This window comes from Pyxicephalus adspersus, chromosome 3 (genome assembly GCF_032062135.1).
Source record: "Pyxicephalus adspersus chromosome 3, UCB_Pads_2.0, whole genome shotgun sequence".
Classification (NCBI taxonomy): domain Eukaryota; kingdom Metazoa; phylum Chordata; class Amphibia; order Anura; family Pyxicephalidae; genus Pyxicephalus; species Pyxicephalus adspersus.
This window is the reverse complement of record NC_092860.1, coordinates 102,836,857-102,863,101: the sequence shown is the minus strand read 5'-3', so window position 1 is coordinate 102,863,101 and position 26,245 is coordinate 102,836,857. Positions and strand designations below refer to the sequence as shown.

Sequence of the window (26,245 nt, the reverse complement as noted above, 5' to 3'; positions counted from 1 at the left end):
CCCAGCCTGTTACCTGGCCTTGCCTTGTCTGCTTTGACCCCAGCCTGTTACCTGGCCTTGCCTTGTCTGCTCTGACCTCAGCCTGTTTAACTACCTGCTTTGACTCACTGTGTTCCTGCCTAATAGCCATGTCTACTCTGAAGCCATCTGATCCCTTTCACCCCCGGTTAGGAGAACTTGGTGGCCTCATTGCAGCCAAGTAGTCTGGTGGCCCTTAGGGTCACCCGTCCATCAACCCTTGATGGGTGCACTGGTGAATACCATGGGTCACTTATATTCCGCGCCACAGGTAATCCCATGTCAACTGCCATGGGAAGTGGGGTGACCAGTAGCAGTGTGAATGCACATCATATTGTATATTACATTTTTTTAACCCAGTGATGTTTAACTTGGTTCCTGTTGTTTCCTTCCCTTGATCTACTCACCATTCATTCTCCTGTTTTACTGTCCACAGTCTTTTATTGTTACTGGGAGAGATCTGTGCCGGTGGAAGAGGGTGGGAGATTTTAACTGGGGGTATGGAAAGGTATATCCCCATTGGGGGATTTAGGATGGTGAGTCAGATCTTTACTGAAGAGATTGTAAGGTAGGGGAGATGTACTGAAGGGGGGTTTATGTTGGAAGAAGTGAGTACTACTGGCCTATGCATTCTGTTATATATGCACTCCTAACCCTGTTACTACAAAAACAGAAAGGAGAGGGGGGAGCATGTCTGAATACAGTAAAAATACAGAAACAGCAGCATGTTTGACTATTAAAAATAAACAGAGTGAGTATAAGCTCCATTGTTAAGTCTTCTACAGAAAGATTGGTTTTATTAAAGATACCCATTTGTTACATCACAATACAAAAAAATGTACCATTTGCTGGTAGCATAAAACTGCAGCATGACAACAAATGAGCACTTTATCTTTTGAATACTTTTATTAATATCCTCTATTGTATAAACCAGAATGCAATTTTATATTGCTAGGCATTTAGTTATCATATTGTTATATGTTATACATTTTTCATTAGAAAAAAGTTTTTTTGTTTTGAGCAAAATTGATCAATGTATATATATATATATATATATATATATATATATATATATAGAAATATGTTTAAAAGATAATTGTTAATATTTCTTACAAAATGTGGATGTCAGTGTTTAATCACTATATCATTGCTTGAATAGAAATAACTATGAAACAGAAATAATTACTAGGGATACAGAAATGTTTTTGCTTTTGAAGCAAAGACTTGGCTTACCCAAGTCTTGTGTGTTTATTTAAAAGCCAATTTTAACCCTTTAAACCTACATATTAGACAATGGTCAAAACATCTGTCCTGTTCTAAACACTGTTTGTTTCTGTTTAGGGAATTCTATCAGAAAATGCTGGATTTGCCATGAGTAGAATGTACAGAGAGACTGATGTGTATCATTTGTTGTACTACACCGATAATGTAGCCTTATGTTGTAAATAGCTCATTTAAGGGCTCAGGTTTTAAGTGTATTAGTCCAATGAAGGTTATTTGGCTTATCTGGATAATTCCCTCTACTGCATGTAGGCATTTCCCTCTTTAATCAATGTCAATGCATTTCTTCCATTTTCAATAAAACATACTGTCATCTCATGCCATATAAACATATTTATATATTTAAACTTTATTTTAGCAATATTATGGCAATTAAAGTGCAACATTGTTCTGTTTTGAAAGGGAAAATGGGATCTTGCCAATAAGGGCTGGGGTGTCTGGATCATCATGAGTGTCCATTGACTGATTTGCCTCTAAACCTTATTGATTTAATAGAACAGGACAGTAACCTACATTTATACTACACTTACTGAGTTAATAGCAGTGCCAGTTCAGTTATGGCTCCACTAAGTTCAGCCGTGTACAGAGCCACAGGGTGCTTTATATACCAAGCCTGCTTTTGTCTCCTAGCCAAGCACTGAAATGTTCTATGTAGGATGTTCCCTCTGCAGACATCATTGAAGGCAAAAACTATAAATGAACAATATTTATGTTTAATGAAAAGCGCAAATCTTGATCTCTATGATGGACAGAATATCAAAATATACAAATTTTTCTCATTAGTTCTTTTATGGGTAAGATTTATTTCACGTTAGATGACATTAAGACAGATGTCTTAAAGACTACAATTGGGTATTGTTTGCTGAAAATTCAAAGGCTTTTCTCTTCAGTACAAAATAATATTATCATTGTTTCAGATTTTTAGTATTAAGGATATTAAAATTTACCTTGTTTTAAAAATTTACCAGTTTTCAGGATAAGACTCCGCACCTGTGATAAACTGACAAAGGTTACCAAATTCATTCTTAAAATCTTCTTTCTTAATTCTTAAAATCTTAAACTACAAATGTAAATGCAAAGTTTGACATTTTTTCTTGACACTTTCAATCAACAATATACTGTAAGTCAGTGCTTGCATAACTGTGTTTAGTTCTATGTTCTCCTTCAGAAGCTGGGATAGGAAACAAACTTATCAGTACTGTTCTCTTTCATTTGTGGTTCGCCAGCTGATTGGACTTTAATCCTCTCACAGATAAATATCCCAGCATATGCCTGAATACAGGAAATAACTTTATTCAATCTTCTTTATAAGGATTATTATTTTTCTGTTGCTGAAGTATCTGATAATTTTCTTTTCCCTTCAGTCTGCTTAAAGAAATTTGCATTTCTGTTTTCCAGTACTGGGTACCAGTGTATTTACTATTCACCAGAAAACACGGCAAAGGCAAAAGAAATTTTAAGTAACATCAATCACCTGCAACCTCTTATATCAAGCCATACAGACCTCCTGCTTAATTCAGCAAGACAGCACACTGCGGACAGCCTGAGGAACTCTTTAAAAATACTCAAGGAAACGGTGAGATCCCAATCTGGTCTCGTAGATGAAAATAGACCTTTTTCTAATGCCTTCACCTTACTTTTAATGTGCAGGTTGACATTGCTTACATTAAAGAATGTTGAGTACTCACTTTGAAAAATAGACTTCAAAATGTCAATGCAAAGGAAGACCAAACACCTAATTCCTTTGCAAAAAAAAGCAATTTAACATTTTTGTATCTTTATTTTCTGCTTTTAAAAGTGTTTCTGAAAGCAAGATTGCAAGCTTTCAGAGTCACTGGATTCTGTTATTAAATTGAGTTATTTTATTGCTACTCAGCAGCATTGGATTTCTGCAAGCATTTTCTTTCTAATGCTAATAATTGTCGGGGAGAAGCAAGTAGGGAGATATTGTTCTTTTAAACCAGTATATTCCGTTTTTGTTCTTCTATGTGAAAGTGATTTTTTTTACAGGTACATTCAGAAGCAATTATTTTGTGAACACAGCACTAAAATGGGTGTAAAAAGTAGCTGGGGAGACAGTACTAGTCAGTTTTTTTCTTTTTTTTTTTGAATGACCATTCAAAGATTACTTTTGCTAAACTCCTGTGTTGTAAGATTGGAGTAAACCAAGGACTGTTGGCTAATACTAATTAAAACGTACCTCTAGGCAAACAGTATAAAAATATTTAAGAAAACTGCCAAAAGTTTTGTAATTTTATGCAGCCAGTTTAATAACCCACGCAATTATGCAACCCCACATAGCCAGGTCCTTAATTTCAGCAGTAGCAAAGCCAGGTCAAAAATCTTCCATTCTGCTTATTGCAACAGGAGTACAATAATGAATTCCTCCCTTTACACTCAGAACCTTTTACATATTTAAAGCACTATAGAATCTAAAATCATAGAAACAAAACTAAACTCCAGTGCTTTGATTTTGTCTATTCATGTTCTCCTGGATGTAGAGTTTTACTTCTGATACTTCTATAGTCCTAGGCATTTCTTCACATGCAGTGGACAATTGATGCAAATCTCATTGTCTAATCATTCATTTCATGTGCAGGAAACAATACCTTGGCAAGGGAAACCTTCCAATTTTCAACCCCAATCTGTATTCTAATGCCACTGATATGAAACAATGATGCCACATAAAGTTCTTGACTGATTTGCAAATTTTTATTGGCCATTTCTAAAACTTTTCTCTTTTGTCAATAAAATGGGTTCTGTGTAAAACTAATCAATGCGAAAGATTCCCACTTACGTTTATGAAAAAAGTAGAAATATAAAGTATGTAGAAAATGTAATAGACTTAATTAGCATAATATAATGTACATGAAAACATAGAGTGTTTTCCTTTCACAATGAAATGCAATTTCCTAAATGTTTTGTGTGGTGAACTCTTCTGTGTCAACATGAGGTGAAAAAATAGACTTGGAAAAAAAAGACATATCTGGTCCTTTTGCACAACATCCACAATTATGTTTAGATTTAAACATAAAAATAAAACATTTTTATCCAATGAATTGGGACTTTAAAGGTATCTAACCTTTTATTTTAAATCAAAGGAGTATCTCACTTATGCTCTTCACCAATAATTCCCAATATATTTTGTATGTTAGAACACTTGTGCTCTTTTCGCTCTCAGTTATCCTTTATAATTGCATTTACAATTACGCAATGTAATCATTTAAAGGTTGGGCATAGCTAAAGTGATTCCATTCTAAAATGAAGAGTGTTTCTGCAAAACAAGCAACTGCTCTTAAAAGTTTAGGACAAAAAACGTGTGTGTCAGTATATGCAAAGGAACACAAACTTTACATGGACTGTATAATCTGAAACTGTGTGCTTAAGACCTATGATGCTACCTGCAGTTATGCATATTTTAACTATTTAATTGCCAGTAGTCATTGATTCCTAGATGCCCAAATCAAATGCAGCAAAATCAGCTTGTTTAGTTCATCTTGTAATAACTTTCATGCTTTTATTTGGTACACAGTTTTGATTTAATTCCTCACTCTGTATGTTTTAATTATATGTTGTAAAAAGCAAGCAAACTAAAAATAAATTTCATTCATTTTTTGTAATAAAATTGAAGATATAACTGATAAATACAGTTATATTTAGATACATGATGAAATTGAAAATACTGCAGGCTCAAGATGGCAATGAACATCGGTAGGCTGAAGTTTTCCATTTTCTCTAGCCTGCATGCCAAAGCTTAGTAATCACCTGATTAAGAAACCAAAACTGATCATCTTTGGGGTACCTAAACTAGCAGTATTAGTGGGGATTTAGATCCACCAGCTGCACTTAATGTCAAATATTTATACACCAGCATAGGACACCTTTCTAGGGGAAGTTTATTTGCAGATTTTGGACAGTAGAAGGTTAAGCATGCTTTTTGTTTATGTATTATGCAAAAAGAGGGAAGAATGATTCAACTTTTCAATGGTGCAGATGTTTTTAAAAAAATGTGCTCAGATGTAAACTATCCATGTAGAAATAATCAGGATTTCTACCTAAAATGCCTTTTTTATACAGTAAAACTTGTGTGAAAAGGTCATGACTGCGAAACGCCAGAAACCCACGAACTTCAACATTCAACCCACAACCCCAACATACTACAACACAACAGTTGTATGGTTAAATGGCCCACAGGCCTTTTCCTAATTAATTTTTTCAAATGTTAACATTTAACAACACAAGAAATATAAATAATATTTTAAATAACCTTCCATTAACATGAATTAACCCTATAAGAACAAAGACAATAATACCAGATTTACAATCCCTTTTCTAGGGCCCTATACCACTGCCATTAACCCTTTCTGGTTGCTGGTCCTCGAAGGCCCACACTATCACCTGGGACCTGCACCAAAACAGATATTATTTTTCCCAGCCACCTTAACACCCAGCTCGGGAACGATATCCCCACTATGAGCAGCCCAACCCCAAACCCTTTTTAACCACAACTCCCCTTTACACCAATTTGCAGACTCCTCATCAAAGATGGATCTCCCAACCGCACTGATAACACCACCAAAAACAGACTACCCTCAGGACCTCAATCGCTGGACAAACTTTCCCAACTACAAGGGCGGGCAGGTGGGAACTTTTCCCGTTCCAATTTCAAAACCAAGTGACCACCCCTCTACCTGCTCTTTATATCACCTTAACCCCACACTCACCTAGACCTACCTACCAATCCCTAGCCTGACTTTTTCCTTATTCCAAAACGTATCATCCCTTTTCTGTCTGCTCCCTGTCTCTCCATTCATACAGGCCTTTTCCCTATGCTTCTTTTCCTGACTACATTCTAGGCCTTTACCTTTTTATCAACTTGTGTTACAAAAAAAATTGCTTTGTCAAGAGAGCGCTGTCAAAAAATAGTCTCTACCTTGTACCCATGTTTATTAGTAATAACCACGACACAGGAAATATACAGTATATGAACATGTGCAGATTTGTATGCAAATTCCTGTGATCACACATTAGGAAGTGTCATTTTACTATATAAAGAATGTGGAGCTTTTGATCTCAGTAGTAAATCAGATACTCTTATGGATTATTGTGAGTACCTAAATGGTCATACAATAGAATGATATAATACCCAGTATGCAAATAACAGATGCTATCCTAATTAAATAGACCAAAAATCATGATGTATACCAATGATAAACTTTTTATGCCATGCACTGGTGCCTGATGTTCTAATTCTTCATATCTTAGTTTTTTATTTTTTCCATTTATAAAAATAACATTAAATACATGACAGTCATGGGTGTACCCCATATTTATTATTTAATAAGCTATTTTGTGGCCAACTGGCACTTCTTTTATACTTCAACAATCTCTCCTCTCCCACTCTTTCTACATTTCATCCATCTCAATATATTAATCTTTCTGAAAGTTACAATGTCTGGTTCTGCATTTAAGCTAGCTATTTCCTTATTCATTTGTTCTGCATAGTCTGTTCTCTCTAACTGCTCCATAGATTTTCCTGAACACTTTCTGTCTTATCCACATTTCATATCCTTGTGTTACAGCCGCTTTAATTGCAGCCCTTATAAAATTTGATTTTCAGAGTTATGGACATTGCATTAAATTTTAATGTTGAGTCCATTTCAAAGTTACATTTTCAATTTACATGCTACTTTGGTATTCTCTGTGATAAAAGCACCTAAGTTTTTGAATTTAATATTTATCTACAGCTAAAACAATATTTGCAACGCTGTTGTATATTAGGGGTGTTTTGTGTGCCCCCACTCCTGTTTTGTGGAGAAGTTTTGACATTTCCTCCACAGATAATCTAAATAAGATTCTAAACCAGGGGTGGGCAAACTTTTTTACCCAGGGGCCACAATCTGACCTAAAATTTAGCAGACGGGCTGGGCCGATGGGAGAGTGGGCGGGGTTATGCATCATGACGCCACTGAACATGACGTCATGATGACATAACCCCACCCACTCTCCCATCGCAGATCTGAGCCGGCGATAGGAGAGTAGGTGGGTTGTGTGCCGACACCCACGGGCCATAGTTTGCCCATGCCTGTTCTAAACATTCAGAATTATGCTCAAGAATTTTTCTTTCACTTTTTTTTTAATTCAAGAAAACCACCTAAGGAACCTTGTGTTCCAACAGTGATGTTAATTGCATAAAAAAGGCTTTACAATACTACAAACATATTTTATTTACCTAATTAGACTTTAAACCTTATTAGGCATGTTTAAGTTCACTTAACATGAACTCAAAGTACAACTATGAGTACCACATAAACCCACAGTTCTGAGTCCTTTTGCTAAACTTAGCAATGTGCAGAGATGTTGGTGTTCCTGAGACTGGAACAGCATTTCCCCATCCTTACACACCTCCCAGACTCTGCAGGGCTGCTGCAGGTTTAAAACAAAAGCATGGGTCCTGAGCCAAGTGCTGGAATGATCATTGTAGTTGAGGACTTGAAGGATCATTGTAGTGCAGAGTGTGGGTCTGCACTAAATCCAAATTGGAAAAATGAAAACTGCTCAAATCAATGTATGGGATTTGTAAGTAGAAGCAGGTTGAGGGGTTGATGTACTCAAAGCAGCTTTATATCAAAAATACAAAGCAAACTAGGGATGATCAAAAGTAAGAAATGTATTTTAATATATATGCTTACCAACTTTTAGGTATTTGAAATATAGTATTCTTACCGAAATTGCTGGTGAGAAAGAAGATTGGGGGATTGTGTGGGAATGTGTCTCAAGTGAAAGCATCTCGTTTCAGCATGTTGTTTTTCCATAAATCATTTAAACATGTTTACACAGGCCCTCTATCCCTGTTCTCCAGCAATTTTGGTTGCAATGCATAGTCCAATACTATGAGCAAGAAGTATGCAATATTTATACACCTCTTACCAGCATGGGACACTATTCTAGGGGAAGTTTATTTACAGATTTTGGAAAGTGCATTTTGTTTATGTATTATGCAAAGTGAGGGAAGGATGATTTGACTTTTCAATGGTGCAGATGTATTTAAAAAATGTGCTCAGATGTCAACTATCCATGTAGAAATAATCAGGGTTTCTACTTAAAATGCCTTTTTTATACAGTAAAACTTGTGTGTAATTGGCAGAAATGTTGACAGGAAGCTTTAAAGATGTTGTTTTTCTAGTCATACTTTAACTTTGATACATGGAAAAACAACATGCTTTTATATTTTATTTTATTTTTATAACAATATTTAAAGAAAGAAAAGGCCATGACATAGACCAAGACAAAATGCAATGTACAAGATCAAGTGTTCAAAGAATGTGGGCCTAGCAGGCAATAGGCTGAATAAAGATTTGTATACAAATATCATACAGAGAGCCTGATCCGCAATCATCTGGGATACCCCACAACCAAATGATATTTCTGCATGATCATTTTTTTAAATTTATCCCATTAGTGATGAAAAAAGACACCAGCTGCTGATAGTAAGGGTCTCTATCTGTATACAACTAGAATACCAGGAAATTGTTTCCACCATGTCCAAGATATGACTACACTTAACTACCTGGATAAGCTTTTAATTTAAATACATTTAATGCAGTATACATAATACTATAAAATGTATAAACATAAATTAATGTAACAAAAATTAACACAACAATAAATGCAACAAAATACCTATGCATGTAAATAGAAACACAAATATTGCATATATTATAAACATTGTGCTACTTTAAGGTAAAAAAAAGTTAATTTCTAAGTAATCAACCACTCTGCTGCCTCTTACTCAACAGACATCTAACATTTTAACAGCTTGTTAACATTTTCCATGGAGGATTATCCAGGTGCTATTCAATAAGTTCCATGCACCTGTAAGACTCGAAGATATAGAAGGGTAAAGGAAGGTTTGCTGGCAAGCAAAGACAAAAATGTATAAATAAAAATAATAATATAATATGTAAAATTGTGTGGTCTACACCTGGCTTTTTTTAATTTAAACCCCAAGATTGTCCCTCCTAAATCACACTCATATTTAACAACTTGTGCCTTTACTGAGCGTTTTTATATGCCCCTGGATTTTAGTACCCCAGAAATATTATAATACGCCATAAACATGGTAAATATTTTAGATGTCCAGGACTGAGGGATTCCTATGCTCATCTAGAAATCAGCTGAAGCTAAACTGTTCTACAATTTAGCCCATAAAAAAAATATTTAAAAGGAAGTCTGGGAGAACATCTTTGATACATCCCTTCATAAGATTTAAGTCCGAGCTGGAGTTATGCCATGGCAGGCAGACCAGGTGTCCTTAACTTGCATAATGCTTCAAGCACATTATTTATTTACATTGTTTTTGATTTTGACATTTATTGGGACTAACTTAAAAGAACAGCAACTGCTTGGGAAGTTATTCCCTTAGAAAGCAGGCAAGCACGATTTGGATTCAGAAGAAAAGAAGTCTATGTAGACAGATGGCCTGTGAAGCCCATACCTCTGCAATGCTATGAGAGCTGGTGAATGTGTCGAGCTTGGAAAGAGTTCAAGGCCTGACACAATTCAAAGCAGGTTGCAATGAATCACGACTGCCTTTCAATAACCAAGGGAAATGTCAATATGCAAGAATTTATGTTAAGCTTGGTGCCCATTATAATACGTTATAGCTAAATAAAAGGGCCTTGGATAATTGACAAGCACTATCCATGCAGATTTTCTTAACTTTCTTAATCTTGTGTTCATGTACTTGACAGCTTTATTTTTTGTCCAATTACAAAACCTTTATGTGATGTCAGGATTTTATGGATCATATTAATAATTCCCGTTGAAGGTAATTTATTAGTCACTTTTAGCTATAGTTAGTATTTAAAGAAGAACACCAGTTAATTTTTGTCAGGGCCCCCACCTCCCTTACTGTATATTAAAAATATTTTTTATGTTCTCACCTTCTCCATGCTCCTTTTTTCCAATTAATGGATCCTTTTCTTGCAGAATGACACTCTATCATTCTGGCCTTTTCCTGTGAGCCCAAAATGCCATCCAAAGAGTGATGCCATCAAGTAGGTCAGGCTCACTATGCCTTTTAGTAAAATCACATACTATTATGTGAGCACATTGCTAGGAGAGGAGATGGCTGTCCCAAGGTTGAGGACTGCTGGAAAAAGGTATGTATTTACAAGCAGAAAATAACCCGCATATTAAACTCATTCCTATCCAATGCCATCTTCCTTCTTCATTTCTTCCTGGATGGGATATTTGGTCATGTTGATTTGCTGTGCTGGGATGACATAACTCCTGTTCAGGCATTCAGGACTTCATTCAGTCCCAGCATGTGCAAGGGAAGCCATGACTGCCAGGTTTCCCTTGCAAGTACTTTTTGTTGCAGTACTTCAAAGGGTGGGGGAAGATGGGAAGTAACTCACTAGTTAAAAAAATGTTAGTTTTTCAAAATCCATCCAGTATGCACTGTAAGGTAGCTAGCTATTCATTAATCTACCAAATAGAAGTTAAAAGAAAAATATTAGAAAAAAGTATTTTTTACAGGAAGAACAAAGTAGACTAAGCAGACTAAAGCATCATCTGACTATAAGACTATAATAAAGTTGTTTTGAAGATACATTAAAATATATCTGACATCTAAACCATAGATTTTTTGCTCCTGGGGAGAAATGTTGTGATCTGTCAGATGATATAACCTGTTTTATCTAATCAAATGTCAAAATTTTTATCTGACTTTACTAACCTGAAATCAAAATAGGAGCTAGGAAGAGGGGTTTTTTTTCATACTGGCCTCACTTCTTAGGCTACTAATTATATTATGTAAGCAGAAATATATACCATGCTGCTTACTTTATTTAGTTTGCTGATACTGTATAGGATCTCAGTTGTGATGAGGTGTAAAGAGTTTATATATTGTTAGTGAGTAAAGTTGTGAGTTAATTAAATTTTGGTTGGTTTTAGAGTACAAGTTAAGCGGTAAATATTAAATAGTATAGAAGAGACATTACAAAGTGTTAAAAGAAACCTGTAGTGAGGGAAATATGTATGGTGTTACAATGAGCTTGCCATCTAAAGAGTTCAGTTGCCTGCTAACCCTCAAGATTTTATCAGTTGAGACACCTGCCAGAATTCTGTCATTTTAATTGTTGTAAGTCAGGCAAGGAAAACGTATTTAAAGTAATGACATCCAGGAAACCAGCAATTATTAGTAGGAATGCAGCAAAGGTAACTTACTTGTTACTTAGGGGTTCCTAATTTATGGATAGGTTAAAACTTGAATAAACCCAAAATTGAACAAGGCAAAGTCTAATAGCAATCGGGGTGATAAGTGAATAGAAACCATTTATAAATGCAAAAGGGTGGACAAATGTGGTTGCACACTTTACTACAGTTATACCTCACCTATAGATGACATGGTAAATATTTCAGGGGTGTTAGTAAAGTAGGAAACAGAATAGTTAGATTCAAGGCTTCCTTAAAAAGATCTGGGGGCCTCTGGTAATATTTTGTATAATACTGCTGTTGTACAATTTTTTGCTAGTTTCAAACAGATGAGGGTGGATGCCATTTCTGCTTTTTTTGGACTTGGTGCAGACTCACACAGCTGTCTTATCTCAGTACTCATAACTATTGGGCAAGGAAAAAAGACAGAAGAAAACTGAGATAATGAGGACATTCATCCATTTTCTCTTTGATTTTAATGCTAGCCAAGTGACTAAACCAACAAGAAAAAACACTGGTGCAATGTTATCTGCTAGTTTCTTTTTTTTTCATATGATACTAAACCCATCTTGGGCAGTGCAGCAGTGCCCACTGTAACCCTGAGAGCAAATATTCTGTGCCCTCTTTTTAAAATTCCCTGTTTCCTATTATTGAATCTTTATTCTGGACCATACAGTCCAAAGACTGCCATTTAGAGAGAAAGGGGTTTGTGGGGGAAGTAAATATTTCACTTTGTTTTTTCTCCCTCCACAGAAAATATAGATACATATGTTTGTGTATATAGGTTTTAAAGCTTGCTTCCCTATACCACACAATACTATCATAACACAAAAGACTACCAACTATGCATGCCATTTTATTAATGTGTGTTTTTTGCTAATGTAATAAACCTATTTATTAAATTAACTAGTACCTGTTCTTCATTTTTATGTATTTTATTTAAAATTAAAAACAATTTCATGGGGATAATTGCATTTGTTTAGACTTCTAAAAATGCTAGCGTCTGTCTGGTGTTAAGAGTCTCTATGATTTGTCTATTTAGGTGAGCAGAAGCAGGTGCAAAAGGCTTGAGACAAAGACAAGCAAACCCCCAAAAAATGTTTGTAATGTTTCCCTTGGCAGAAAAAATGGTTTGCAAAGAATGCTCAGTTATATGCAAGGAAAAAAATCTGGACTTTTGTTTGCACATAGTTGGATGGTTGAAGTCAGCAAACCTTATTTTGTCCATTGCTACTAGCACAAGAACAAGAGTTCTGCTGCAAATACTTCTTGGTGCATGTATAATTACTCTGAAATCTCTGGGCACTGTTTTAGGCTACGTACACACGTCCAACGGTTCTCGCCCGATAGTCGGCTCAGGACCAATATTGGGTGAGAATCTGGCGTGTGTACATCGCCAGTCGTCCATCGTCCGAACGACCGTCCTGGCTGATCCACGGACAATGGACGAATAACGATCCTAATGCAAGGAAAAGGGTAGAGCGCGCAGCAGGGTGCCGCTCTGTCGTTCTCCCCCTCCCCTTTCCATAGAGCAGAATGGTGCTGTATGTACAGCACTCATTCATACACCGTGCAGTGCTAGTCGTTGGAAAGGATCGTGAAAGATCCTTTCCAACGACTATTATTGCACATATGTATGCGGCTTTAGACCTCACCTGATGCAACTCTCCAGCTAGAATAGACTCTGACACCACACTCCTATCCTATTTCAGTTGTTTAATTAGAGCCTATTGTTTAATTAAGGCACCTTTAGATATGCTAGGTTGAGTCCGAGATAAGCATGGGTGTTCATCTTGGGTGGTTACCCCACATTAGGAATTTTAAATTCATCAAGAATGTGATATGGTGTGCAGGACATTTAATAACAACAGTAAATAAAGAAACCATGTGTGCTAGTGAAAAAAGGCCTTCAAGAGCTGTTCATTTTTATGTAAAAATTATTATGCTATCAATAAACAAACACATGTTAAATAATTTATACAGTTTAATAAATTTGTAGTAAATACAATACATAATTATATTAATATTTAATCTATAATATAAGGCCATATTCTATACACAATTTTGCATATAAACATTTTATAGAATTAGTATTTGCAATAGATTATTTTTCAGTAAAGTTTGGTACAGTCAACTGTACTTTTAGTTTTTTCACAGGCACCATCAAAGACATATCCCATGGCATAATATATACCCTTGAGTGGAGGGAACCTGAAATAGGCACCACTTTATTATTGGTACAAATAGCCTTTTTTTTAGCCTATGATACGTTTGGCTCAGGCTTTGTACTGCAACCTCCTAAGCCCCTGAAGTAGGCACTGTGCATCTTTTTCTTCTAGAACTGCTTTATTTAAGTTCTGCCTCTTACAATCTCCGTGTACTTTCTGAGTGCTTCTTATTGCATGTTTTACATATTTTGAAGTTCAAACTGTATTTTTCTGATAAAGCTCCTTTTATGGCTTCATATTTTGGATAAGATATACCAAAGCCAGTGTGTTTAACCTTTAAAGTAAACCTGTTAGAAAAGAGACACAGGGCGTCTGTAACAGATTTTTGTCTGGAATACTTGCCTGGTAGTTATGCTCAACCATCTGCTAATATGCAGATCAGAAAAGTCAGGCCTATAGTCCTTATCATCATATCTGTCATCAGATTTCACCCACCATATTTCTCTAATTATAGGTTTCCTTAAACCTAACCATATCAACTGTAAGAGGAAACACAAGGCTCTATTACAGTCAAATAATATCCTATGCTTACAATACAATTATCTATGCCATGATGCCTTAAAATAAATTTGTGTATTGTACATCAAAGGTGTTCTGTATTTACCATATCTTAAATTTTAACCATATTTAAATATGAAGCTAATTACCATTGTGAACAAAGCAATTGACATCATCCTTTCACAGCCCATTCAGATCCCGCTTTACAATGCCACAATCAAATGCATTTTTATATTCCTTTAGCATAATTCAGACTTTTTATTTCAATCCATATGACAGTTTATACAATCCCATCTGGATAGTAAAACTGTTAAGTGAAATGTTAATGGCTGTCTTTAAAGCAGAATTATTTTACATCTTTTTTTCTTTCTTAAGTTATGAGCCATGATTTCATCATAAACACTATACTAAAACATAGCAGTTTAATTTGGCCACAAATGAAGTTTTATGAAGGGGACTCTTGTGTTTTCTGTGTAGGTGCAGGGATCTAACAAGTTAATAAAGCATTTGGCAAGGAAAGTGTAATAGAAATATGTAAATATTTGCTGAAGTCTTTCCTTGCCATAGATGCCATTTTACATGTTTTTGTTTCACTCTACAGACCGAATTATTTGTCCATTCGTTCAAGGACCAGCTGGTAAGCAATGCTCTTCTGGCACTGTACACTGCTCGGCCAGGCTGTGCAAATAAGAAGCTCACAGACCCGAGGAAAAGCATTGATGAGAATGATCTTCAGGGTCAGGAGCCTGTGAATCCTATAACAAGGCAAGATTCTATACCTCACCATTCTGAATATGATGAGGAGGAATGGGTAAGTACCTCTCATATATCATACTATACTAATAATAAAAATGTGTACCTATCAGTAATGTGTTATAATGCTCTTAAAGTTTGCAAACAGAATTAAAGTTTGCAAACAGCATTGCTGTTTACTTGAAGCCGAGTATTTCTTTAGAAATGAGTATTGTTTTTTTGTGTGTAGCATATAGTTAGTGAGCTTATACTGAGGTGTCTGTAGAACTTGCCACTCTGTATGTAATCTTTAAAACACTAAAACTTGCTGCTTGTACTATTTAGAACATCCTGCTACATGTACGTTTCTAAACTCAAAACAAAAATGTAAAATGCGTATTTATAATTCTTTTCTGTTTCCTTTTTTGGGACTCTTTACTTATCACCTGTTTTTAATTGATGATCCTACCAATAAAAGGAGAAGTTGTGTTCTCACTGTAGGACAGGATAAATTTAGGACTACAGAGCTGTTAAGAATACCTGAGATAAAACTGCAGAAAACACAGAATTAAGGACAGAACTGGACTTCCGGTAGCATCCATGGTTTTTTTTAATGCTTCTGTAAAAAGTTATAAAAAATCCAATAAAACAATTTTAAACAGATATAGCAAACGTATATTTAGGATCAACACCAGGCTTCTTTCAAATGTAACCATATGTGAGTTAAATTCCCATTTTTCTAGGAAGCTTACTGTTGTAATCTTCACTCCTCTTACCTTTCTCTGAGCAACAGGATTTCCAGAATAACATGTTTGTAAACTCTTGGCAACATGCATTGTCATTGTCACATAAATGTTGCTTAGATGTCCTTCTGCAACAAATCTACAGTGGTTTGAACATATCAGCATACAGAACTGTACATCCTCAATGACTGATTTGCATATTTGATTATTTGCAATTTGTATTACTAATAAAGTAAATTAACAGTGGAGTTACAAGTACTCCTGGTCATAGCAGGGCCCGCCATGGTGGACTTTCGGTAACCACCTGGAAATCTTGTTGTCTCTATAGGTGGTATGTTTAACTCTTCATTTCAAGGAATAATTTTCTTTCTTCACAAGTAGGATATTCAAAGCATGGCATAGGGCTCTACCTCCATTAAAATGCCCAGAATGGTTTTACGAAATTTACAAATTTCTCTGAATTACTCCACTGTCTTCTCAGTTCTTAGTGCAGCAATTTCGATCAATCATTGTCCATCGCCCGTATATATCCACCAGGAAGGTCATTCGGACGATGGACGACGAGCACTGTACACACGCAAGATTCTCGTCCGATATCAGCCCTGAGCCGATTATCGGACAAGAACCATTGCACATGTGTACCTAGCCTTACTGTGGCAGGAGGACAAACTCAAACAACTTTTTCTATACTAATATTTTGTGGTATGTGAAGATTTGTGATAGGTTATTACAATATTTGAATGGTATTATTAATAGTTCACATAATTGTAATATCTGTTTCTGCTTCAAACACTCTGATGACATTATACACCTCACCGCCACCTTTACTACTAGCTCCGGGATGCACACCTTTGGCAAGTAGTGGAAGATAACTGTGATGGCAAACTTTATAGAACAACTGTTGTTGGGTATCTTGTGGCTATTAAACAGGCTGCTATAATTGTAGCTGATTTTCCAATGTTCTCCACAAACTTATGAACTTGGGAAAGTCAAACCAAAGATTTTACAGAGGTCACATTGTTTTTACAGTATGATATGGTCTTATTTCTGTCGACTGCTAATGAGACATTTTCATTCAGTGAATGGCTAACATGTTTGGAAAGTCAAATGCAAACTGTATAGTGAGCTGCAAGATAACTGTTTAAATCTGTTATAATAAGAAAAACTAATATTACCTTGGAGGAACATTGCTTTAAAGACCAGCATGAATATTGCTGGACTAATTTTAGCGGTGGTAATTGAAGTTGGTGTGATTCATCAGAGCTTCTGATGTGAAGGTAAACCACACAGGGAGATTTCCTCCCTCTGCAAAGCTTTAACAGCTCTTAAGTTGTGCTTTGGGTTGACACATAATTTTAGTAAGATTTAATTATCCAAGCAATTGACAGTTTTATTTTTATCCTTGTATTTACATAATCATTTTTTTATTTGTATTTGCTATTGCCTTTAAATCATGTATTTATCCTATTGCTTCTATTGTTATAACATACACTGCAACAACTTTTTAGTAAGACATTTTTCAATATTATCCCCTCTTTTGTGCAGTAACATATATTATTATGTAGAAAACTTGGATCAAAATCAGATATTTTGATTATTTGAAGCAAGTATTTAATAACTGAAATTTTATTATTCTGTTCTTTTTTTCACTTACTATTTTTGTAGCCCCATTTGTAGCTGCCCTATTTTATTCTTATCTTTCAGCAATTACATTGCAATATTCAACAACCAATTTGCTTGAATCCATCTGCTTCGAGATTCCATGTCTTGAGTAAATGTAAATGCTCTTTTCCATACTTCAGTTGTAACAAGTAGTTATTTAAGTTACTGTTGCCCTTCTATCACTTCTTCACTTCTTCACACCTTCTCTGACTGGCATCAACAAAGCATTTTTGCCAAGAAAACTTACACTCGCTGGATATTTTTTTTTCTTTTTTTTTTTTTTTGTACGGTGTACCCTAAACCCTAGGGATGGTTGTGTCTTAAAATCCCAGCTGATCTGCCCATTCTGAACTACTCAGATCATACAACCTGGCGCCAAGAACCTAGCCATGTTCAAAGTCTGTTAAATCTTTTTTCCTCATTCTGAAGCTCAGTTTGGGATTCAGCAAGTCATCATGACAATGTCTACATCAGGGGTGCCCAAAGCGACGATCCTGGTGCCTCGCCTTACCCCTCCCTGCTGTTTACCAGCAGCCCTGCTGTACGTCCATAGGAATGCTGGGGATATCTTTCAGTGCGTGTGTGAGAAGGCTTGTGTAACAGTGGGGAGTGGGAAGGGAGGCAGAGAGGGCGGGATGGCAGTCTGAGTGAGCAGTGCAGTTCAGGCTCGGTGTCAGGGTTCAATTTCTGAGATACCTTCGTACAGATTGGCAGTTCTTTTTCTTGTGCAGCACGTCATTCTCTTATGACAGGTGAACTGTAGCTTTCCTGTCGCTATAGTCATGTAGTGCAATGTCTGTGCAATGCTGTGCTATTCAATGTTTCATTAGCTCTAGTCACTTCTGTGTCATACTCGGTATATATATATATAAATAAATATATGTTTAGAATTTTTTTGTTGGTAGATCATTTTGCCTTGGTCATTTTAAAAGTAGCTCATAAGCCAAAAAACTGTGGGCACCCCTGGTCTACATGCATTATGATTGGTTATGATTGGCTGATTAGATATTTGTTAGCCTGATCTTCCTCAAAAATAACAGGGCCATCTTATATTGTTTTCTGTCTCTGATATACTGTATTTTCAGTTTTTTCTTAGCAGTTCCCTCTTTTCTTTTTTATTGTTCAGCAAACCAGTTCAGTTAATGTGACTGACCCACTTGTGCTTCATTAAGCAGCGATAGCCCTAAACCTTGCCTGTTCAGATCCCCAATGGCTAGTGCAGGCAACTGAAGCTCTAAATTATATACCACAAATAACCTAGAAATCAATTCTTTTCCAGACTCTAATGAGCTGCCATCTTTAACTTGTGTTATTTACAGTTCTGGACCTAGTGTAAAACCAAAGCACCTAAGTAATTCTGGGGAAGAGAATTCTAATAAGACTTTAATTTTATATGAAAAGCTGTTACAGTTCTCTTCATTTTCTGTATGTCCGGTACAAGTTCAATTACAGCCATATAGTGTACCCTAATGTAATGTAATTACAGTTTTCCTAATATTGTTTCTGAATATGTATTCACAAATAGACAGTTATAAAGCAGACCATATTGTACTGTACATACAAAGCGGTATGTATAATTTGTAGCAAGCAGTGCAATAATTATGGTATATACTGTCATTTACCTGCCTAACCTAGTAGTAACCAAATGTGATGACATAACTTCAAGTGTACTTGGAGGGTGGTAAATATACTACTGAATACTTTATTATATCACCTAATCCTTTAAGTTAATAATATGACTTTTAAAATTACTTATATCTTAAATATCCACATGTTTGAGGGTGACCGGTCCTCTACAGTTTAGACTCTATGTACTAAGCTATAAAACTGTTATTTTTAGCAATAAAAACCACTGAGAGCTGAAATCTTATGCTTGAAAACAAACATATGTATTCAAAGGTTGGTATTACATGCATTATAGCAGTTTGAGCCTATTGTCATACATAAGCTGGTCGTTATCAAGAAAAATCTATGAATAGTGTAGGTGCTGTCAGTCTTTATGATGGTATGGAAAGGTGTGCACAGGATCTACCTGTGCAACAAAGGTAATTAGTAAACCGTTATTTGTTATAGAAGCTCTTAACTTTAGCATGTATTCTGCTTTTGATTCACTGTTTTTTTAAAAGATCATTACTTTTGTGTTGTATTTGTGGCTGTGACTGTTTCTTTTTCTTTCATACCATTCATTATCAAATGTAAAAATAGCTTTGAAAGACGTCAGTCTGACGGTGTTGGTAGTGTTTTTCTCTTTTTGTTATTGTGTAGGTATTGTGCCAGTGTGTGTTGTGATGCTTATGTTTTTTTCAGGATAGGGTGTGGGCCAACGTTGGGAAGAGCCTTAACTGCATAATTGCAATGACAGACCGGCTACTTGAAAAAGAAGACAGCACAAAAGATGACAAAGAGGTTTCTTCAGATGAAGATCACATCACATCGCACATACATGGTAAGATATACTCCTAACCTTCCAGCCTGCAGTGAATGGAACATGTCTTAGTATGTGAAGATGGTGGAGTAGAATACAATAGTTGTTTAAAGAGACACTCATGCTGTAGAACACAATTTTCTGATGGAAAAACATTTATCATATTTTTATTTAATATTTTTCCAAGGTCTCAAAAGCTTTCAAGACAGTGGCACAGACTTCCAGTCTTAGTTGTAGTTTAAAATATAATCTGCTTTTCTGCAGTATATGCCAGAGAGAGAACGAATACCTGATAATGTAAACTGAAATTCCCACCTTGATATTGTTTTGACTTTATTCTACTTTCTAAAATTTTCATCCATCCAAAACATTTTAGGTATAATTGATTGCTAATAGAATAATTGACCTTCCACCTCCTCTACCCAAATGGAATGTGCCCACAAGAGACACGTCTATTGTAGTCTCCATAATGATATAAAAAAATATATATATATATATTTATATATCTCAAAGAAAGAGATCATTCTTAGGCTACGTACACACGTCAGATGATTCTGATGAGTCTGATAATCACCTCAGAGCTAGTATCCGATGAGAATCTAGTGTGTATACAGCGCTTGTCTGACATCGTTCATGGATCGATCCTGGCGGATCCACGAGCGGCGAACGTTCGTAATACAAGTAAAAGGGGGGAAAGCGCAGCGGGGTGCTGCTCCGTTGTCTCCAAAAAGCAGAACATTGTTGTATGTATAGTGCACATTCATGCAGCTTTCAGTCTTTTGTTGTTGGAAAGAACCGTGAAACAACAAAAATCTAATGAGTGTACAGAGCATTAAAGTTACTAGTAATGATTTGCAGTTTATCTATGCAATCATTGTTTTACAAGGATTTGTATACAATTGTGTGTGTTTATGGTGTGTATGGTTTAGATATTCCCTGTGCTGCCAGAGATTGCTCTGGGGGAGAGATATCACTTCCCAAAATTTGCCCAGAAACTGTCCTTTCCAGTAATTTTATTCTCCATGTTGGCTGTCACTGTACTGATTTTTCCCAAAACTACAGTAGTAGTGACTTAATGATTAGTCAGAGGAACCACTGAATGCAGTGAGTGACCAGTTTTTTAGGAGGCCTTTGGGTGCCAATATCTTCATTGGAGTACCATTTAGCAGCACTGAGAGTGTTCCCTCTTTTCTTTCTAGGTATATCTTTTTTTGTACTTTTACTTAAGCAATGGAGTCGCTTTGAAAGTTTATTATTAGAGAGTGAGGAAAGGCTAGAACCACTGGTACACTTTATTGCTTTCTTTTGGGAATACTTATACCATTTATGTTTGTTCCTTACTTTTATACAGAGGCATGGAAGATGATAGTGCCTTTTCATACTTTGTGTACTATTGCAGAAACATACACTCCATTTATTTGCTGAAGTGTGCTGTCATTTTGTGAAGGAAGTGGGAAAATCATTTCACCAGTGGGGTCAGACAGTAGTAATGCACAGACTTTTAATTAGTATGGAAGGACCTCTGTGAGTTTATATTTTCCTATATGTTCACGTTAGGGAGATATCTCCTTAGTTTCTGTCCCCAAGACTGGTACCTTTTTCACCAGTAAAGACAGAGATAGCAGCAATCACAATGGTTCTGAATCTTCACCACTCTGTCCAACAATTTCCCTCTTTTTCATTCTCTTCTACTTTCTCCTGTCCTTCCTAATTGTCCCTCTTTTTGTTTTAACATATTTGGTGTATAAAATACATGTTAACAACTTAAAGTGTTATACCCCCTAATCCTTTCACCCGATGTCTGATTGCTTTTTTTATTTGCAAATCTAATATAAATGAAAGGTAGTAGTAACTATTATATTCTAAAAATATGGTAAATTCTTTATAGACCACATAACTGGAGAGCATGACAGGGATGTTTCCTTTTTCCTCATTTAAAAAAGGTGAATGGTATAAAGTTATAAGGGCACAATACTAGAACAAATTGCCTTCTGATCTTACACGGACTCCAGCAAAGACTCGCTAAACTGTCCCAGGCACCTCCTCTCCTCATGTCTCCATATTCTCTGTTCTCTTGCTGTAAATCCAACAAATGAGATGAAACCCTTTTGCATGCAGAATACTCTTCTCTCCTACATTCCTATAAAATATAAGAGAAGACCTATTTTTTAATTCGGGATGACAGTAACTGTGCCAACTTCAAATTTCAATTATTAGGACTGTAAAAACGTTTTGCATTTTTGGCTTCATGAATTAAGATTTTGGTTTCCCCTGTAAGGAGATTAGAGATTAGTTACTGTGGAGGAAACATTTATAAAAGAAATATATCCTCAAGGTTCGCTACTACCGGTAAGAATGAGTAAATGCTGTATGTGGTGTCATATGGAAGACAATATCCTAAATAAATGGCAGTTAATGAAAGCATCAATACAGAGGAAAGTAATTACATAATTCCTAATTCCATTATATTGTTTTATACATGTGTATAATTCCTTGTATCTATGAACCTTATTCAGAAAGGATCCAAATGCACAAAAAGACAAGAAATGAGCATTGCTAAAGAACTAGCAGAAAAAAAGATTTGTAGTGGAAATAGTAATTTACTGCCACCTATTGGTACTTTTATGTATTGTACAGGCTTCTTTATTTCTCATATATTTAAGGACCTTCTTTACACAGGATTCTTTAAAGAGAAATTCTTAAGATAATCAACTTAGAGATCAGTTTAATGTAAATATTCGTAACAGTGTCTGTTTGTAATTATCTGTGCATGGGAACAGCATTTTGATCCTCTTATCTTCCTGCTAACTAAAACTCACTCTCTACATTAAACATTGGTAGCTGAAGTCCATGTGATCCAAGCTACAGGGTTACAACAGTAAATTCATGGCAAGAAGGAAACACAATTATATTTTGTCTTTATTTAGTATTTTAACTCATAACAGCCAAATTTTAATCACATAGTTAAAAAAAAACTTGAGATTTATTTTAATTGGTTGTTGCCTTGCTGTGAAAATAAGTGCTGCAATTTGCCTTGCCTTTGTATATATTCCTCATGTTCCTAGAGTGAAGAACTCGGGGCAAAAAGCAGTCTTGTCTTTTGTTATATGTGAACATTGGCACCCAAATAAACATATTGAAATACAAAGCAATACATTTCCTTTGCAGAGGATTGCAGCACTGAAAACAGCAATTAATAGAAGTTTTTTTGATGAATATGTCATGTGCAAAAATAGATTGTGCAACAAATTGTTCTCTGCAATTTACTTTTGACATTGAAAATTTACATTTTGAAGTTATTTTGAATTAAAAAACAAACAAATAAAAACCCTATATTTAATGTGTGTATATACGTATGTGTATGTATGTATATATACTGTGAGATCGCTCGTAGCAACGGGGGGTGTTTCAAGCAGGTAACAGGGCCAGCAGGTTTTAAGTGCATCAAGGGTTTATTTCCTCTAACACTTTTTCCACACAAAACAGGCACAATAAAACAAACAGCAAAAATAAAGCCTGGCCACTTGGCCACTAACTCACTGTTAGTTCCCCGAACTAGCAATCCAGCCCAAACTAGTGCTGTTAAGGACTCTTAAGGCCCTAATCTTATATCTTTTGCAATGGTCTGTCTTTACTCGCAGTTCCCAGTTCCCAGCCTAATTTCCAGGATGCATTTCAGATGAGACAGTTACACCTGATCATACCCAGGCCTCTTTAGTTCCCCCACCTGGCCAAGAAGCTCATGGTCATTAAGCCTGGTACTTCAACCCCACCTTCAGGTCAAAAGAAAAACTGTCCGATCAAACAGAAAAATACTCTGCGTATACCCTGTATCTGGGGCAAATGTACCTGTCATCCTGGAGGAATACCTGTGATTTATTTGGCCAACTGTTACAATGTATGTATATATTCTACTTGTCAAAGGATTTGTGTATGACTTATTTTTCTATAGCTGGTCCTTTACACATCCCTGCAACACAGCACATCCAGATTGTTTCCCTGATTCGTATGTACTGCAGTTTTGCAATACAACCTGATTTCCTCTCTGATCGCAATCTGCTGATTGGGCAGAAAATGAGCAGAAGCAGCCTGATTAGCTTATACTTCTGATTGCTCAGTTGCATAGCTGATAAGCTTCTTGTACTGGCCGTCCCTTCCTCCAGTCGGCTTTACAATAGATGTATTTAAAAAATACAATAAATATTTTGCACTTCTATCTAACTGAATTGGTGTTTTCTTTGTTTTGGGCTGGAGGTCAGCTTTAGGCATAAATGTATTACAGAATTTGTTGTTTGCCATTGCGTGTAATAAGCATTTCTAACAAGGCAAAATAATTTGTGAGAGAATTTTTGGTTACAGATCGTTTACCAGTTAGAAAACAGGTTTGTTTTGCGAGCGTATGTGTCACGGCTGACTAATATGAACAGTAATTATTGTAATTGTGATGGTATGATCCCCTCTCGGTCCACAGCTCACATCTGCTTTCTATCTGGGAAAGAAACTTTGTGAACAGCTGGTGTTTTTAAGCGTGTCAATATTAAGTGGTGAGAGTGACTGGCAGGCGGCAGTTAATGGCAATATCTAACAAATTCAGCAAATGTGATGTCTATCTTATGGGGGCAAGTTTGCATAATATTTTTATGTATTCAGTGTTTTCTCAGCATGGCAGCAGACACTCCTTTCATGGTGTTCCCTTTTCTGTTTACTTTGATCACTGTCTTTTTTTTCTATTATGCAGAAGACTGGTATGAACAGCTCTACCCTCTGATAATTACACTAAAAGACTGTGTAGCAGAAGTTGTGGAGAAGGCGAAAGCTTCAATGACTTTTGTTGTGCTGCAAGAGCTGGCATGTGCTTTGCCCCAGTGCCTGCGCCTCATGTTCAGAAGAGACGTGGTTTTCAGCCAAGCCGTAAGTTCAAATGACAGACAATTGGCAGCGCATATACAGTACATACCCATTCATGAACTACTGGAATGGACAGTCAAACAGTTTGGATAGCAGGTCTTTTTTATATGTTAAAACTGTAATGTTTTTAACTCCCTTTTATTTAGGTGGGTTTATACTTTTTTCAAACTAATTACTGTAAAAAAAAATAGGCTTATTGGAATAAAGTGAGCCAAAGAAACAGTTTAGAAGATTCTGCTTGCCTGCAGGCTACCTTTTGTCTCAAACTATGCAATAAGGGACGAGTTGCCATGAGTTATCTTCAGTGCACTTATAATTCTGTGGGATACACAGATGTATTTTAATGTCCTTAGCCACCACTACTGGATTTGTACTGACTTATCCCCGTGATGCCCGGTGAGATATATTCAAAGAGCCAGTTGTCAGAGTTTTCTAAACTGAGCCAACATATTTACTCTTCACGTTTTCAATTAAACTGTAATTGGATTTTTAAAGGGCATATACCTAAATGAGGACAGGTAAATATAAGACAAAATGTGCAGGGCAGGAAAGATGCAATATAACCTAAATCTTAACCAGTCATCCTATGCAGAGTCATTTTAGGACTATATGAAAAGTTCCTGTAAAGTGAACCAATCTCTCACCATCTTTGAAGAGTTTAGGCAGTTTGTAAACAGTCATAGTGAATCTTGCACAGCTGAGACACTATTCATTCGGGCTCATCAGAAAATGACATAACTCCATAATAATTTTTCTTTCAGCTTTCAGGATTGGTCTGTGGATTTATAGTCAAGCTGCATTCAAGTTTACACAATCAGGCCTTTCTACAGCAGCTTCACACAGTGGGGTTACTAGTGCAATATGAAGGTCTTCTCAGCACATATAGTAAGTATTGCCACAATTCACACTTACTAAAAACTATTTGAGTAGACTTGATATAGTAAATTAATTAGACTGGCAGTTTATGACACTGAAAAAAATGTGTGAAGTTATGGGTAGGTGGAATCGCAGATGCAGTGTCTGGATCACACTGACATATTTGATTGCCTTCTGCTGTTTATGGACATACATATTCTTACTTGACAACATTGGCAAATAGCTTTTTTACAAGCTCTGCATTAATTTTTTTATAATGTAATTTTATAAGAATTTCATCTCTTTCACTGCATTCAGTACACCTTTAAAAGCTGAACTCTTGAATAAGCAAACATAAGTACAAAAAGCATGCATATTGCAGCATCTTGTGTAATTTTTTCATATTTTTTCAGTAATCCAACATGAAGTTTTGCTTCAGCACAGGAGCTTCTTGTAATAAATACCAGTTGTTTCTGCATTGTTTCCTTGTACTTAATGACTGGTTATGTACACGCACACACCCCACTTATTTTCTTAAGGAGCCTGTAGTAGGCAATTCTGTTGGGTGCAATACTTTCTGCACAGGCTATATGCAGCACAGTGTGTACTGTATTACAACAGTGTACTGAAGTTTGAGTACTTTCCTCACTCTACCTATCTATTTTGTTGCCATA

General features: G+C 35.9%; 1 protein-coding gene across 1 annotated transcript in view; it reads left to right on the top strand.

Moving 5' to 3' along the window:
- The window catches only part of INPP4B (inositol polyphosphate-4-phosphatase type II B), a gene marked incomplete in the record, with an annotated part of 326,843 nt that overhangs the window by 261,020 nt on the left and 39,578 nt on the right, over window positions 1-26,245 (top strand). The window contains 5 exon segments of the mRNA XM_072405866.1: window positions 2,698-2,875; window positions 14,848-15,057; window positions 19,691-19,829; window positions 24,547-24,719; window positions 25,478-25,601. Of these exon segments, the coding sequence (XP_072261967.1) occupies window positions 2,698-2,875; window positions 14,848-15,057; window positions 19,691-19,829; window positions 24,547-24,719; window positions 25,478-25,601 (824 nt within the window).